At 43.0% G+C, this 16,644-nt stretch overlaps 1 protein-coding gene across 1 annotated transcript in view; it reads right to left on the reverse strand.

Moving 5' to 3' along the window:
• Positions 1-9,163, reverse strand: part of LOC109423115 (IQ and ubiquitin-like domain-containing protein) — a 28,688-nt gene extending 19,525 nt beyond the window's left edge. Inside the window, exons 1-3 of the mRNA XM_019698017.3 lie at positions 8,355-9,163; positions 8,131-8,279; positions 7,873-7,935 (exon numbers count right to left, since the gene is read on the reverse strand). Coding sequence (XP_019553562.3) covers positions 7,873-7,935; positions 8,131-8,279; positions 8,355-8,734 — 592 coding nt within the window. The 5' untranslated portion in view covers positions 8,735-9,163. The remainder of the gene's footprint in view (positions 1-7,872; positions 7,936-8,130; positions 8,280-8,354) is intronic.
• Positions 9,164-16,644: the final 7,481 nt, after the last annotated feature.

The following is a 16,644-nucleotide window of genomic DNA, read 5'->3' on the forward strand; positions in this document are numbered from 1 at the left end:
CCCAGTACAAAACCCGACGAGGGGTGATTCGACAAATCGCTCCCATACAAATTTCAAATTGATTTTTAAATAGGTTCCCGGGCACCAAAATTCATGAAAATTTGGATTTCGGCTCAGTTTCACATGCAGATTCAGAATATGGAATTATTTCAACACCGCTAAAGAAGCCAATTATTGTATTACCATTTTCTGGAGTGACATTCCCCAGAGTAGCATTTCCCGGAATGCCATTTTACCATGGGTCTTCTTCTTCTTCTTCTTCTTCTTCTTCTTCGTCTTCTTCTTCTTCTATATGACTACGTTCCCACTTAAACTTGACCTGCCATTCTTCAACTTAGTGTTCTTTGAGCACTTCCACAGTTATTAATTGAAGGGCTTTCTTTGCCTGCCATTGCATGGATTTGTATATTGTGAGGCAACTACAATGACATTATGCCCAAGGAGTTGAGAAAAATTTCCCGACCGGAACGGAAATCGAACCCGCCGTCTCCGGATTGGTGATCCATAGTCTTAACCTCTAGGCTAACTGAATCTTAGGACTTAAATTAAGAACGGGCACTGAAATTTCCAGACTTACTTTTTGAGTCCTGCATACCTATACTGCCGTGAATCGCAAGTCAGTCCCATCTGAAAAAACTGGGCATTGAGATAATGTGAAACTTTGAAAAATCGCCATAAATTGAAAACATCTGCGATCAACATTAAACTTTCACACATAGTTTCAAACGTGAAAACGTAACACTGAAAATATTAAACTGGCTAAAACAGTGTTAGGTTTTGTACTGGAGGGTGCACAATTTCGTAATGGGACTGACTTGCGATTACATTTCATTATGGGACAATCTGACTTGATGTTGTTTTTCAATTTTACTGAACAAACTATATATTTTTTATCACGCAGCTGAAAGATCAACCAAAGAAAGATCGAAAACGGTCATTAACTCATTTTTGCCCAAAATGCAGATGGGACTGACTTGCGATTCACGGCAGTATAGTGGTGCAGAGAAACAAAATGAAAGCTTGGCATTGCCTTGACCAGAGACCACGGTAAATTTGTATCGACTTGCCTGGAGTACACAGGGTTCAATATTTGACAACATCAGTTTGACACTAATGAAAATTCGATCAGATCAAACAAGATGTTTGAGCATTGGTTTCCACGCAACTTCCGAAACACACCACCAGGGGAAAAACGAAGTCCTTTTGATAGCCTGAAAGGGGTGGTAGACGCTGAACCAAGTTGGAAGGATGTCTGCACACGAACGGGTTAAACGGACACAATAACTGCAGCGCAATATCTCGTTTCACTGCCCGAACACCAAAGGCCAATGACCTAAATGCACATCACTCTATGATGCGAGAACACTAGAGAAAGAACCGCCAACCCAAATGGTTGATGTAGTGTATCATGCGGCAAGTTACCCGCCAAAAGAGTGAGGAAGAAGAAAAGTGTAAAAAGAGAGTGGAACAAAGAAAGGCAGCAGGACCCCGGCTGTTTTGGACAGACTTCGGTTCTGTAGGAGTTCAAGTACCTCATCTCCCCTACATTGGTAAGATCCGGAGAGCTTCACCGCTGACCGAGTTCGTCAACATACTCGGCCGTCGGAAGACCACAAAGACCTGTGAAAGCTGCCATCGCGTTGCTTCGCCACCCCGTAAGGCCGCAGAAGAACCGGCTGGCACTAGCTGTGCACGTGGCTATCGTAGAAGATCTGAAGAAGTACGCTGTGTGATGGTGGAAGGGTGAAGAAGGTGCCCCGAAAAACAAGAACACATGTAAGAACGTAGGAAAGTGGAAAGGAACAGGCCAGAAAAGTCCGGGAAGTGTAAGAAAGTGTAGAAGAGGTCGGAAAAGTCCGAAATAAATGTGTAAAAAGTTACGTGAGTTTTTTTTTTTCAGTATGACAGAGCGAGAATTCTCTATCCGGGATTAACGGGTCGAGAAGCATGCCGACCCTGAGGTATTGTTTCAGGGAGGAAGGCTCCCCTACTGAGCTAGTCGGCAGTTACACCTCACCGGTCAACTCGGTCCATGGTTGTGTGTCTCCAGTTACGCACTCTGCGAAGGGTCCGCAAATCGTCCTCCACTTAATCGACCCGCCTAGCTTGCTGCGCACCACGTCTTCTTGTACCGGTCTAATGACTCTCGAAAACCATTTTAGTCGGGTTGCTATCCGACATCCTGATGACGTGGCCTGCCCATCGTAGCCTCCCGATTTTTGCGGTGCGGACGATGGTTGGTTGCCTCAGCGGCTGATGCAGATTGACGTTCATTCGCCTTCTCTAAGTCTCGTCTTTCATCACCTTTCGTTCGAAAACTCCAAGGGCGCGTTGGTCCTCTGCACGTTGAGTCCATGCATCGGGCCCATAGAGGATTACCGGTCTAATCAGCGTTTTGTAGATAGGTAACTTCGTGTGATGGCGAACTTTGTTCGATCGTATAGTTCTGCGGAGTCCAAAGTAAGCTCGATTTCCTTCCACAATTTATATATTTTATTTATTTAGAAATTCAGGGTGGCGGGCGCGATGATACCTCCCTGGAGCCCTTTGCCACGTTGTCTTCGACACAATAATGATTAATCCGATTCGTCAGGCTTCATTTTTTAGTCGGATGTACGTTTCCGCAACCGTCTTAAATTTGCGACCCATAACATCAATGTCATCAGCGAAACCTTTGTGAAAATCGTTCCACTCGTGTTTATATCCGCTCTCGGGAAATTTAGCGAAACAATTGGTTTGCCTATTGCTGTGGAAAAACAAATTGCCGAGATTTGGCAATTCAAGGAAATGACCGAATTTCGTTAATTTGGGTGAATTATTTTGGATGTATTGTAATTTTTTGACGATATTTCAGCAAATATCATGTATACTGATTGAACTTTACCGAGACCAAATTTGGAGATTAAGTGTGTAGCGAAATTCCTGGCAAAACTCCTGGAGAAATTCCGTGAGATATATCCGGATGATTTCTACCGCAATAAATAGTTATTCCTGATAAAATTCCTAAAGAAAATCGTGGAACCATCACATGAAGAATTTCTGTAGAAATCCCAGATGAAGTCCCAGCAGTAATTTCTGGAGAAATGATGGATAATCGGAGGAATCCTAGTTGGAGTTTTTAGGGATTTCTTTAATAGTTCTTCTGGGGATTTCTTCGGGAATTCGTCCAGTGCTTTCTTAAGAAATTTCTCTAGGGATTTATCAAAGAATTCTCTAGCGATTTTCTGCAGGGTATCTGCGATTTTCTAAGAAGACTTTCTCATTACTGGCGTGCTCACTACCTCTATCACCTGAAATCGAATTCGTTTTCACTGTAGACTACTGCTGTTTGGAGTTTACAGATTATGTTCCAGCGCGCTGTGAAAGGTTTTCATTTTCACTCAGAAAGACAAGATGAATCACAATTGTTTTAGAGTTTTGACAAACCATAATCCTTGTTGTGAAAAAAAAAAGCGTTTTATAAATTCCGTTGACAATGCCTTATCTTCAGAAATTTGTTTCATAAATTTTATGAATTTTGCCACAGAATTGTTCGTAAAATTCCTTATGGAAACCCCGCTGAAAACATTGGAACTTCTTGAAAAAGACACTCTACACCGTATTTAGCCAGAGGCTGTACAGACTGAACATGACTTACACTAGACAACGGGACAACGTATACGGCACCCAGTGGCCCAATCAAGAATTTTACATTTGATAAAAAGATTTCTCCGACTAGAAGAGTAGGAATCGAACTTACACTCCGTGGCTTACAATACGTCGAATGGGCTAGCATCGCTAAACGTTTAGCCACGAAGCCCACCATAACGCCTAACTGGGTTCTGCTGGTTTTCCTGGGATTGGATCATCGTATGGCTCCCCGAATAAAAATACAGTAGAAAAACGGAACGTTGTATTGTAACAGTACTATTTAGAACCTTATTTTTACAATAGACACCACTGTAGAGATAAAAATACAAAAACAATACACCATACAGTGAATTGTAAATAAGATTTTTACAATATATTATACAGGTTGTTAAGTATCGTAACCAGACGCGCCAACTTGGCCAAATTATTGGGGGGGGGGGCAAAGCCTGATTTTTCTGATTTTTTGTATGGGAAAATCGAAAAATCTTCAATTATTGGGGGGGGGGCAAAATCATGCTTGCCCCCCCTAAGTTGGCGCCTATGATCGTAACAATACCAACAAATATTTTTCTCCATATATATATTTTTGCAAAACCATACATTTAATTGTTCTGAATACTGAATACCGCAAGGATCGGTAAATTCGCCTAACTTCATTCATATTCACTCCTCTTTGCTGTAGTGAATCGAGAAAGATGCAGCAAACGAATAGTCGTGATCAAACACGCAACCCCATCACCAGTGGGAAGCGATGCGCAAGCTGGTTGACATGGATATTCGTGGACGATCGTCGCAGTTTGGATCGCAAGCGAATGAATGAATGGCGAATGGTGACGAATGCTGGTGAGCGATCTAAGCGGCTATTATCATAACTAGAAGAGAATTTCTGCATGTAATGCATACGTTTTTACTAGTGTATTGTTGTTGAAATGCTAGATTAGCAAAGAAAATAATAAACATTTTTTGAAAACTTCATATATTCGTACGCGCAATATCACTCACGAATCGCATCACCTTTCCATCGCTTGCAATGCGAATGTGGACGAATGTTTAAATTCCATGTATGGCTTCCCACCGTTCGCCGGTGTTTACTGTCGTCGCTGACAAGCAAACACACAAACTAAAGCGACAACCGTTCGCTGCTGACTGTATTCGAGTGTGGAAGAAGATGAAAAGTGGAAATCAGGAACCCTGGAATACCGTACATTGTATGGTACATTAATGGTTTCAAACAATAAAATGTACCGTAAATATATTGTTTCTGATTGTAATTTCACTACTGGCTATACATTTCATCAAATGGTTTTGGAATGGTTATCACGACTAAGTCTGAGTAGTCTCTGATTGCATTAACAGTTGAAGCTTAGGCTCTTATGCAGTGATGGAAAACAGCGAGGAATGCAGCTGAGTGGACACAAACGCAAAGCTATCCTACTCGTGAACAACAGAAGCCAGAATATATTCGCATTTCCTTCACTCGCGAGCTAACGAAGCTGGTCGCACTCGTGATTGATTCGCGAAGCAGCTCTGAACATTTTTCAATTTTGTGAAAAAACGAATTTACACGGCCGACAGATTAACTTTTCAGGAACAATAAAGCACAAAACACTACTATCTGATGGATAATTACTTGTTTTGCTATTAAAATCGCACTAAAATGCAATTCTCGCATCTCCACTTGTTCTTCGCGAATAAAAATTCATGAGTGTTTTTGTTTTTGTTTTGCTTCATACTCGTGAAGCAAGCGGGTGCGAATAAACTCACACACGGCTTACTCTCGGCACCGTGAGTAAATCGATTGTTGCTTTTACACTCGCGAATTGATTCACGATGCGAGTGTTTCCATCTCTGCTCTTATGCCTCACCAACCAGATAACCGGGTTTTGCAAACTAAGCATTATTTGTGGCAACCCTTTGAGCGGCATGATGGAACTATGCCGAGTGCGCTAAGTGTTATTAGACCACTAATGTAGTTGCATGAAGTGGGTGACGAGGTACATAAGTATCATTACAGCGTTCTTAACCGTTATTGCAATATTGAGGTTCCAGTTTGAATAAAGTTCGAAATACATAACAATTCATGAGAAAACTGTCAAGTTCGATTCAAATATAAGTTAGGTTAAAAAGCGAATCGCAGACGAACCTATATTAGAAGTCGTTTCAGTGTCCAGTCCAGTCCATCTGTTAAAGATGGCTCTATGTCAAAGATAAATCTCGTCAATCGCATTTGGTTCGGTTGTGGCCGATGGCAAGTTCACATGAGAGAAGGGGAGAAAACTCCCCTAAATGCAAATACAGAAAGAATAGTGTTGAACTCATCCACTAATTTACGGTAATGTGACCTGCGTCTCTCCGGGTTGACCTACATTCGTATTCCGCTCACCGCACTCTTCATACCTAGCCGCCATATTTCTAGGATCAGCAGTCCTTAGGATACCTGGTTTACCACTTATTTGGACATTGTATTGGCATTAAATAGATGTTTCAACTTATTTACTTTTTTCTCTTTCCTTTACTTTGCATAAAAAAGTCACGAACATCAACAAAACAAGACACGGAAAAATCTAAAACTGAATAAATAATTATAAATACATAGAAAAAAAAATCGGAAAAGTGAATGGTTCGTAACGTAAGGAAAACAGTATTAGTAGTTTACGCAACAAGGTGCAGAATGACGATTTTTACAGCACGAGTCGTACATTTATCCAACGAGGCTTGCCGAAAAATCGACGAGTGCTGGAAAAATCGAGTTCTGCACCGAGTTGCGTACAACGTTTTTTGCAATTTCATAAATTACCCTTGAGGGTAGTTTTTAACAAAACTTTTTCATTAAACTGCACATTATTGTTCATAGCCAATGCTAAAGAAAATCTTATCATAACAGGTTATACTGTGCAGTTGTCACAATTTTTCAAAACTGCGTCCAGAAAGCATCAAGAAGTTGACCAAAACTAAAAACAGTGCTGTAATGGTTCATTACGCAACGCAAATCAGTGCTGTAATGAACCATTACAGCACTGTTAATTTGGTGTGGGAAAGTAGGCCTTTTCCTGTCAGATTTGCGTGGGGTAAAACAGCCTATTACGATGAGAAATTGCAAAATAGTAGTTTACGCAACAAGGTGCAGAATAGCGATTTTTACAGCATGAGTCGTACATTTATCCAACGAGGCTTGCCGAGTTGGATAATTACGGCGAGTGCTGGAAAAATCGAGTTCTGCAACGAGTTGCGTACAACGTTTTTTGAAGAGATGGGCGAACCGTTCGCGAACGGTTCGAAAGAACTAGTTCTTTGGAATGAATGACTGAAGTGTCGTTCGTTTGAAAAGAACGGTAGTTCTCCGTTCTCTCAAAATCGGGAAAATTAAATGTCCCTCAGAACCGTTTATTCTTGTTTTCCAAAGAACGAAGATTGGTTCCTGAGAGACAGTTCTCCGATGACATGCAGCCGGTCAAAGAACGACATTTGAGAAATGACTGGGAATGCACAAGAACACAAATCTTATATGTTTGCGGAGTTGGGTTTACAAAACATGAAATGGTTCCTGTGATTACGTAATTATAACTATTTTAACACGTAAAATAACGACTTGGCTAGTAGATCTTTAGATTAAAATTAGATTAAGCAAACAACGAAAAAGTCTACTGAACGGTAGAACGGTTCACGAGAACTAGTTCTTTCTAAAGAACTGTTCAAATGAGAACGACTCTTTTAAAAGAACTGTTTTGCCCATCTCTAGTTTTTTGCAATTTCATAAATTACTCTTAAGAGTTTTAAACAAAGTTTAAAGAGTTTTAAATAAAAGGATAGTTTTAAACAAATCTTTTTCATCAAACTGCACACTAATGTTCATAGCCATGTTCAAGAAAATCTGATCATAACAGGTTATACTGTGTAGTTGTCACCATTTTTCAAAACTGCGTTCAGAAAGCATCAAGAGGTTGACCAAAACTGAAAACAGTACTGTAATGGTTCATTACGCAACGCAAATCAGTGCTGTAATGAACCATTACAGCACTGTTAATTTGGTGTGGGAAAGTAGGCCTTTTCCTGTCAGATTTGCGTGAGGTAAAACAGCCTACATATTACGATGAGAAATTGCAAAAAAAATAATTCCGTTGACAACTGAGTCAAAATCAAATCCCCACAGATACTACAGAAAAGTAATCTCTCATATGTATATCATACTAAGCACATTGGTAGCTAGTTGGTAATTTATGATTGCGAACATGATAAACCTACCGTCAAATTTGATTCTTTCCAAAGGTGGTCCAGTTTGTGTGAAGGCGTCGTGATATTCGGTTTCTGAAAGTAAAAGTAAGGCGTTAACCTTTGAATGAACACGCTTGCGGAAAGCAGAAAACTATCACCACTTCGCCATGAATAAAGACTGCATTAATCGTAGAAGGGTTTCCAAATTGGAGGAAAAATGGTGGGAATGGCGAAAATTGGAAAGGCGGTGCAGAAGCGTGACTTTCTAGATAGACAAAGAGATTTTACTTGTGATTTTATCTACATAACCGCCGACGAATGGCTTGATGATGGCTTGATTTTCGATTTCAACCACAAGGTCACGGCTTGCCCTTCCTTCCGGCCCGGTACCATCAGCCGGTATATGCACCGTAATTATATCCGGTAGACTGTAATTGCTGAAACACAAAGACACCAGTATAATTAATAATTATTGCACGTTAATAGCGTTGATTACTGAGACGGTTGCATACTTGTAGTAGACTTGCGGTTCCAGACGGATATTTTCCTCCCGCGCACTGTCGGCCAACTCAAGATCCATGTCCACGATGCCGTAGTCGTTGTCACAGACGTCGAACAACCTCAGGCCGTCTTCCAAAGTTTTCTCGCTACTGTTTTCTCTGAGTATCAGAAATTTGGTTGGAATTTGGAATTTCTTCGAAATGTCTTTTTTAACCTCCTCGATAGTGTAAATGTTCGGATACGCATGGGTTACTATTTGAGATTTAAGCACGCGGAACTTGACGGTGACGTCTTTTAATACCAATAAGTCATCTTCTTCGTTTCCATCTTCGACTTCGTCCACCTCGGTTGATGTGGTGTCCGGTAGCTTTGCTTTCAGTTGTCTGGCCATCTCTGCTGCTGTGCGTTAAGTTATTCGGAAAAGTGAGTGTTACTTATTTTAATTATTGATACCAATTAGCAAATTCACAGTCGGCCACTAGCCGCCGTCTTCGGTGCCGCGAATCCGATTCTAATATCGATTCTCAGGCTTTATTGCTTGCTTACCATCGCTGCCGTATGGCCAGATACATAGCAACAGTTGCGCTGACGAATAGCGTAGCAACTTGGTGTGAGGTATTTATTCATTTCGTTACGGGCCCCCTTTGGGGAGGCTCAACAGGTGTTCCTCATGGTAGACGGTGGCAGTTGAAAGAGATCTGGATCATAAGAAAGCCGTACCTAGTTATTTGGTGATACCATTTCACCACAGGCAACAGGGAATAAATAATTGAACAAAAGATGGAACTGTGATACACCTAGTTAACCTCTAGGAATTGTAGGTACCGCAGATAAACGCTTCCGTGATATTTAAAGAAGAACTCACTTGAATCATGCCGAATTGGGGTTAGTGAGTTTTATTAATTTTTCTTCTTCTTTTTGGAAAAGAGGTTGCCAATTGGCTGAGTAAAGTGACGACTTCTGCGACCCCATGAGATATTACTTTACGAGTAAATTTTGATCAATATGTGAAACCTTACAAAATAGATGAAAAACAAAAATGTTTTTTTTTAAGTACAAGTGATATTCACTAAACAGATTAAATAACTGCGTAAGCCATGATTATCTGACTATTGAAATGTTGATATTTCTTAAAAAAGTTCGCAACATGGCCGGGTGATGTATTACTGCTGTGATTGCACGTGGCATTTGCACTGCGATTAAATTCTGTCCATTATTGAAGGCCTTCGAAAGTAGTCACCATAATTGTGTTTTTCTTGCAACGCACAATATGCAATCTAATTTGTACCTATATATATATATATATATATATATATATATATATATATATATATATATATATATATATAAATATATATATATATATATATATATATATATATATATATATATATATATATATATATATATATATATATATATATATATATATATATATATATATATATATATATATATATATATATATATATATATATATATATATATATATATATATATATATATATATATATATATATATATATATATATATATATATATATATATATATATATATATATATATATATATATATATATATATATATATATATATATATATATATATATATATATATATATATATATATATACATATAAGAAGGACGGCTCCAGAGGCACGTTATCCTTCATTTGGGATATTTATTCCTATTTGTTCCCAATATTTCCCAGAAGTTCAAAGCATACTTCTTATCTGCGAAGCACACAGTTTGTGTATAAATGGCCTGAAACATTCTTTTTTAGAATGCGTTCTTTTTTATAACAGCAATTCTTTATGCTACTGCCGTAATTAAGTTACCTCGAAGGTAATCCCGTCTATTGTGCCTAGGCTTGTCCTGTCGTTCGCGGTTCCTCCATCCAGCATGTATTGTTCGTAATCCATGGGTCAGACGTACGTCGGGCAAAGTGCGCTAGATAGAGGACTAGATCCGCTACTCAGCGTACTACGTTCGACGTTAGGTTTCACGTATGGATTTGGAGAAAACATGATTGCCGCGTATGAGGAAACTTCGGGTTTCAACCGTGAAACATTCAGAAATAAAAGTATCATTGCGACATTTGCACCCTCGACCCAGGTATCAGAAAGACGGCTCCAGAGGCAAGTTATCCTCCTTTGGGGACATTTGTGCCATCGTTTTTTTTCCTTTATTCAGGGATTTTCTGCCAGGCATACGAATTCGCAGCGGCTAACGCCTACACAAGTTAGTTTGCGCTCATGACAGGGTTGTCGGATGTTCAACAGGTACACGAAATAAGTTTGGTTAAAGGTTGCTTAGAAATGATAATTCAGTGGATTTCTAATTATCATAGAAGTCTAAACATTAATGAGAAACCCAATACTATTATTTATGCATTTTGTATCCGCATCACTGTCACTCTCTTTCTGTTTTCATGTTATCTTCCGTTTAGCCTGGGTTGAAGCAAAGTGATTCATCAACCCAGGCGAAGCAACAGATTAGATAGCATGAAAACAGAAAAAGAGTGAGACAGATGCGGATACAAAATGCATACATAGGTAATAGTAATTCCGTGTATACTTTTATTTCTGGGTGCACTTCGTTTTTGACGCGTTCACCATCAGTCCGAGCATTGTTGTTTTACGTTTACCATAGGGGGATAATCTGCTCAACCAACAGCTTAACAGGAAGGTTAGGGTAGTGTGGGGCTAAGGCTTGGGCTAAGGCCGTCTTCTACAACAAAAGTAAAAGCCTGGACTACTCTCTCCTCGTACCCACTAAACCATTCCTATGGTCGCCAAACCCTACGTCTCTCCGGAACCACCGAGAAGGTATTGCTTCAGAGAGGGGCTAGTGCACATCGCACCCTCAAGGTGAGCTGCGTAGCCTAGCAGCAACGAACATCGATGACTCGCTCTGGAGAGTCCATCACGGTAACATGCTGGCGCTTAGCCAGTTTCCCGAGTGGTCCTCGCCACTCCCTTTGTCCTCGGAAGGCGAGCAGGGTCAACCCCGCCCGCGCCCAACTGCTTTGCAGACATCAAGAACTGATGCCCACGTGCAATCCGATCTGACCTGCTGAAGGCAAGGGTATCACTACCCTTCAGGCCCTATCAGCTGCATCAGAAGGTTGCTGACAGCAGGGTCTCCACCTGCCCCGACCCTTGCCGGGGACCCCTTTCCAACCGCGGGATCGGATTCAACCCAGTAGACCGACGCCACGACAGCACCGCTACCGGGACTTCCTCTCCGCGGCCACGTAATCGCTGTAAGGGTCGATCTCGACCGCAGGGCACCGGTATGACCTACGAAGCCGACTCCGAGCCCCTGGACTACCTCTGGAACTGCATCTGGACTAGCCATTCTCCGAGTCCACGCGCCACCTCCTCTGTAGCTCCCAGACGATATGGGTGATAGCCGTTGAAACGGCGTTCCAGCCAAACTCATCCCTACACATCCTCTGGACCAAGTTGTCCGGGTTTGTGTAGTCCCCGCATGTGGCAAGCATGCCCGAAACGGTGTAGGTACTGTCGGAAGCAATTATGACCTGTAAAGACCTGTGTCAGGTGGAATGTAACTTCCTCATGGCGCCTATTAATCCAACTATCTACCCTCGGTATCAACCTATGGGTCCACCTTCCTTTGGTGGATCTGTTCCACGCGTGCTGCCATTTGACCATACAGGCCATCCTGGCAGTCCTGCGTATGCCTCTTGTGCCGCGCATTTCGAAGCACTCCATGTCCTCACTGATGAAAATGCTGATAGGCACCATACCAGTAATGAGCGTCGTGTGACACTGTACGGTACCCGCTCGCAACCCTCAGGCATATAATTCTGGAAATACTTTCCAGCTTCCGTCGGTAGCATTCAGTACTTAGCGCGGTGCCCCACGCCGGGCCGCCATACCTAAGTATGGACGTAGCAACACTAGCCAGAAGCTTGCGCTTACTGGCGTACACCGCAGAGCTATTGTACATCATCCGGGACAGTGCCGCAATAGCTGTGGAGGCTCTTGTGGTGAGCCAGCTCCAGTTTCCTGGATCGCATCCACGCCTCCACAACCTTGATCGAGTGGTCGGTAGTCAACTTCACCTCCTCGATCGTTTCACCGTAGACTTCGAGCGTAATGTCGTCGGCAAATCCGACAATCTCCACTCCCACTGAGTACTCTAGCCTCAACACCTCTTTGTACATGACATTCCATAACACCGGACCCAGAATGGAACCATGCGGGACTCCTGAGGTTATGTGAAAGCACTTCCGACCTACCTCCGTGTCGTAGACTAGTACACGATTCTGAAAGTAACTTCCGAGAATCTTGTACAGGTACTCCGGTATCCACAGACGCAGTAGCGCATCGGCAATAGCAGACCAGCTGGCGCTATTAAACGCATTCCTTACATCCAGAGTCACTACCGCACAAAACCGAATTCCCCTCCTCTTAGGCTCGAGTGCTTTCTCGGCGGTTTTTGTAATCGACAAGATAGCGTCTACGGTGGACCTCCCCTTCCGGAAGCCGTACTGGTTGCTCGAAAGACCATTTTCGCCCTCGGTGAACCTCAACAGAGGATGATCTTTTCGAGCATCTTCCCCGCCGTGTCAATCAAGCATATTGGTCTATATGTCGACGGGTCTCCGGGTGGTTTCCCCGCCTTTGGCAATAGTACCAGGCTCTGCCTCTTCCAAGCTTCTGGGAAAACTCCCTCGTCCAGGCATTTCTGCATAGCAGACCTGAACATCTCTGGAGTCTCTGCAATAGTTACTTTTAAGGCCATGTTCGGAACTCCGTCCGGACCTGGGGCCTTACCTACGCTAAGGGACTTAGCTATCCCCGCAAGTTCCACATCGGTGACCCTCTCCTCATCGCCATCCCCAGTCCCCGGCTGTCATATGAAAGGAGGCCAAGAACTAGGATCATGACGCGGAAAAAGTCCTCCAATGATCTCCTCCAACATCTCTGGAGATGCTCTGTAGGAGCCATCACACCTCTCGTCTTGGCCATAACGATCCTGTAGGCGTCACCCCACGGGTTCGTATTGGCACTCTGACAGAGACCCTCAAAGCAGGCCTTTTTGCTTGCTCTTATCTCGGTCTTAAGCGCGGCTTTTGCAGCGGAGAACACCACCCGCCGTTCGTTTCGCTTTTCCTCTGATCGTGCTCGCTGCATCCGCCGCCTATCCCGTAGGCAGGCGCGGCGCAGGTCCGCAACCGCGTCGGTCCACCAGTAAGCCTCCCATTTCTAGAGTAGACTCGCCTAGGCATGGTCGCATCACGCGCACGTGAGAGCACCGCTACCAGCTCGTCGCCGTCTAAACCGTCACGGCGGAGCGCCTCCCTAAATACCCCTTCGTCGAAGTATGATGTCTTCCACCTGCGAGGGCTTGGTCTTGGCCTAGCCGTTTCTTCTTCTATCCCCTGTCTGCTGTTGTTGTAGTCGATGCTGTAGCGAACCACCAGGTGGTCGCTGTGAGTGTAGCCATCATCTACTCTCCAGTTCGAACTACTTGTTAGGCCAGGACTACAAAAGGTCACGTCAATAATTGACTCCGCTCCGTTTCGACTAAAGGTACTCTTGGTACCGACATTAGCCAAGTCGACATCTAAGATGGCAAGTGTTTCTAGCAGGATCTGACCCCGCTGGTTCGTGAAACAGCTTCCCCATTCCACGGCCCAGACATTAAAGGTCACCCGCTATTACCACCGGCCTTCGCCCTGTTAGCACGGTCGTTGGGCGGTCCAGCATTTGCGTGAACTGCTCGATCGGCCATCGCGGAGGCGCAGAACAGCTACAGAAGAAGACCCCGTTTACTTTGGCGACCACGAAGCCCTCATAGGTAGTAGACACCAACTCCTGCACGGAGTATTCCCGTCGTCCATATCGCCGCCATTTTTCTGGTCCCATCCGCGACACAGTTGCCGTTGCCGGCGGGTACTCGGTTTTGTTTCCGATATGATGGTGATATTCGTCTCCCACTCAGAAACCGCCTGACAAAGCAATTGCTGAGCCGCATAACAGCAGGTATGCGAGTTCATCACCTTGTCGCAGTCTCCAGCGAGATTCGAAGGAATCAGACAGATCGTGTGAAACTCTTGGTATTCGCGAAATTTCTGGAGGATTCATCAAAACGCTAAAAGCTCAGAGCAGCTTCGCGAATCATAGCATAGGTGACTGCTTGCTTGCCAGCTTCGTTCACCCACGAGCAAAGAAGTGCCAGTAATCTCGGGCCCCTGTCGTTACCGAGTAGATTTGTTCTGAGTTTGTGCCTACTCATCTATAATCTTCACCATTTTTCATCCCTGATCTGGACTATTAGCCGGTGCATGCAGGTGGTCAACTTCTCCGGGCCTATTTTGATGAGACTTATTTTTCTTGAGCAACTAGATAGCATCCTTGATTTCTCCCAACGTGGGAAAAGGCTCATTGGTGCTTCCTGTTGTACCTATTGACGTAGTTATTTCTCCCGCTGCCTTGGGTCTCTACGCTTTCCATGCCATTCAAGTGCTCATCGAAATGCTGCTTTCAACTTTTGATCACCTCACGTCCGTCCGTCAGGAGGCTCCGGTCTTTATCCCTGCATATTTCGGCTCGCTGCACGAAGCTGTTCCAGAATATATTGAGCTCCATATAGAATTTCCTTGTTTCTTGAGACCGCATAGCAGTTTCATTTCCTCGCACGCCACTTTTCCCAAGTGGCGCTTTTTCTCATGAAAAAGACGCTTCTGTTTGTACAGTTCTACGTTCTGCGGGGTTCCATGCTGCAGCATTATCGCACGTACTGCTTTCTTGTGCTCCAAAATCGTTCTTCATTAAACGTCAAAATATTGGTCGACCGTTCCACGTACCCGATGGTGGTCTCGGCTGTGTCGTTCATGACTGCTTTAATTGTACTCCAGCAGAGGGGCCACATCGAGTTCATCCTCGTCTGGCAACGCTGCCTCTAGATTCTGCGCGTATGCTGGCTGAGGCGATATCCGTTTTATTCAGTCGCTCAAGGTTGTACCGCCGGCATCGTACGTTGTTGATGACGGCAAGTTTTGGGTGCAGTTTGATCATCACCAGGCAGTGGTCAGAGTCGATATTAGCGTGGTCGTTATGCGATTCCGTCTGCGGTGGTGGTTTCTAGGTGTAACGATAAGCGAGGCGTAGTTGTCTCGTTACAGGCTTGTTGGTTAGGGAGGGGGTGGTGGGTTGTGTATTGACTCTATCGGGATCTAAAATGACTTGCCACGACTTCGCCTGAATAACATAAGTGAGGCTTGGATAAAAAAAAACTCCACGTGAAGGCTTTAACTCAAGTAATATACTGATGTTACAATGGTGATACGATGATATACACGACGGTTCGGAGTGGTTGATATATTCACACATACGTTAAACTGATCTCTGATGATTAAAGTACCGGGCTACAAGCATCTATATAGTGTCTCTTGATGTGGACAATCTTCACCAATTGGCTTCTTAAACGGTGTTGAGGTCATTTCATATTCAAAATGTGCACGAAAAACTGAACCGAAACCTTGGCCGAAACCCACATTTTCAAGGTTTTTGGCGCCCGGTAACCTATTTAAAAATCAATTTGAAGTTTGTATGGGAGCGATTGGTTGATTAATCCCTCGTCGGATTTTGTACAGGGTGGAATTGTAACCCAGCTGTCAAAAGGTGATTTCAAAAAATCTCTTTGAAATTGATTTTAGGTATCTAAATGATAGATTGGGGGCTATCGACTGTAAAAACTTATATTGGAATGGTTTTCGGCTTTTGCAGTCGGAAGACTAGCTAAAACATTATGTATGTATTCTGATCCGACATTTCGGGCTTTTATTGGTCTTTTTTCTGTTCTTTCGTTTAAAATTTAAAAAAATCAATAAATTTTTCAAAATTTAAAATCAATTGACGCACCTTTTTTGTCGTTTGTTTTGCATCTTCTACGACAATTGTAATTAATGAGTTTTACTTAATATTATATGAGGAAAGAATGGCAGAATTTGTGAGTAGAATCTTGATGTACAGGCACGCAAATGTCACATCTCATATGTAGGCGCACTACATACAGAAGACAGCTGTATTATTGTAAGCATTTTTTTGCTGTATCGTGACATTTAAAAATCATTCATTTCATGCAAAAAATGCATGCTCCGTTCAAGGTCTTGTCCTTAGGCGAACCATTTTGTACTCATGAATTATACATAGCTACACACATGTTGTGGAGTTGCGTTTCAGCGCGAAGGGTGACGATTAGATCGTTAATCTTCTGGTGTAAGCTGTTTTTATTGAAGCATAAAACGGAACTAACAAATAGCA

Source organism: Aedes albopictus, chromosome 1, assembly GCF_035046485.1.
Source record: "Aedes albopictus strain Foshan chromosome 1, AalbF5, whole genome shotgun sequence".
Lineage (NCBI taxonomy): Eukaryota > Metazoa > Arthropoda > Insecta > Diptera > Culicidae > Aedes > Aedes albopictus.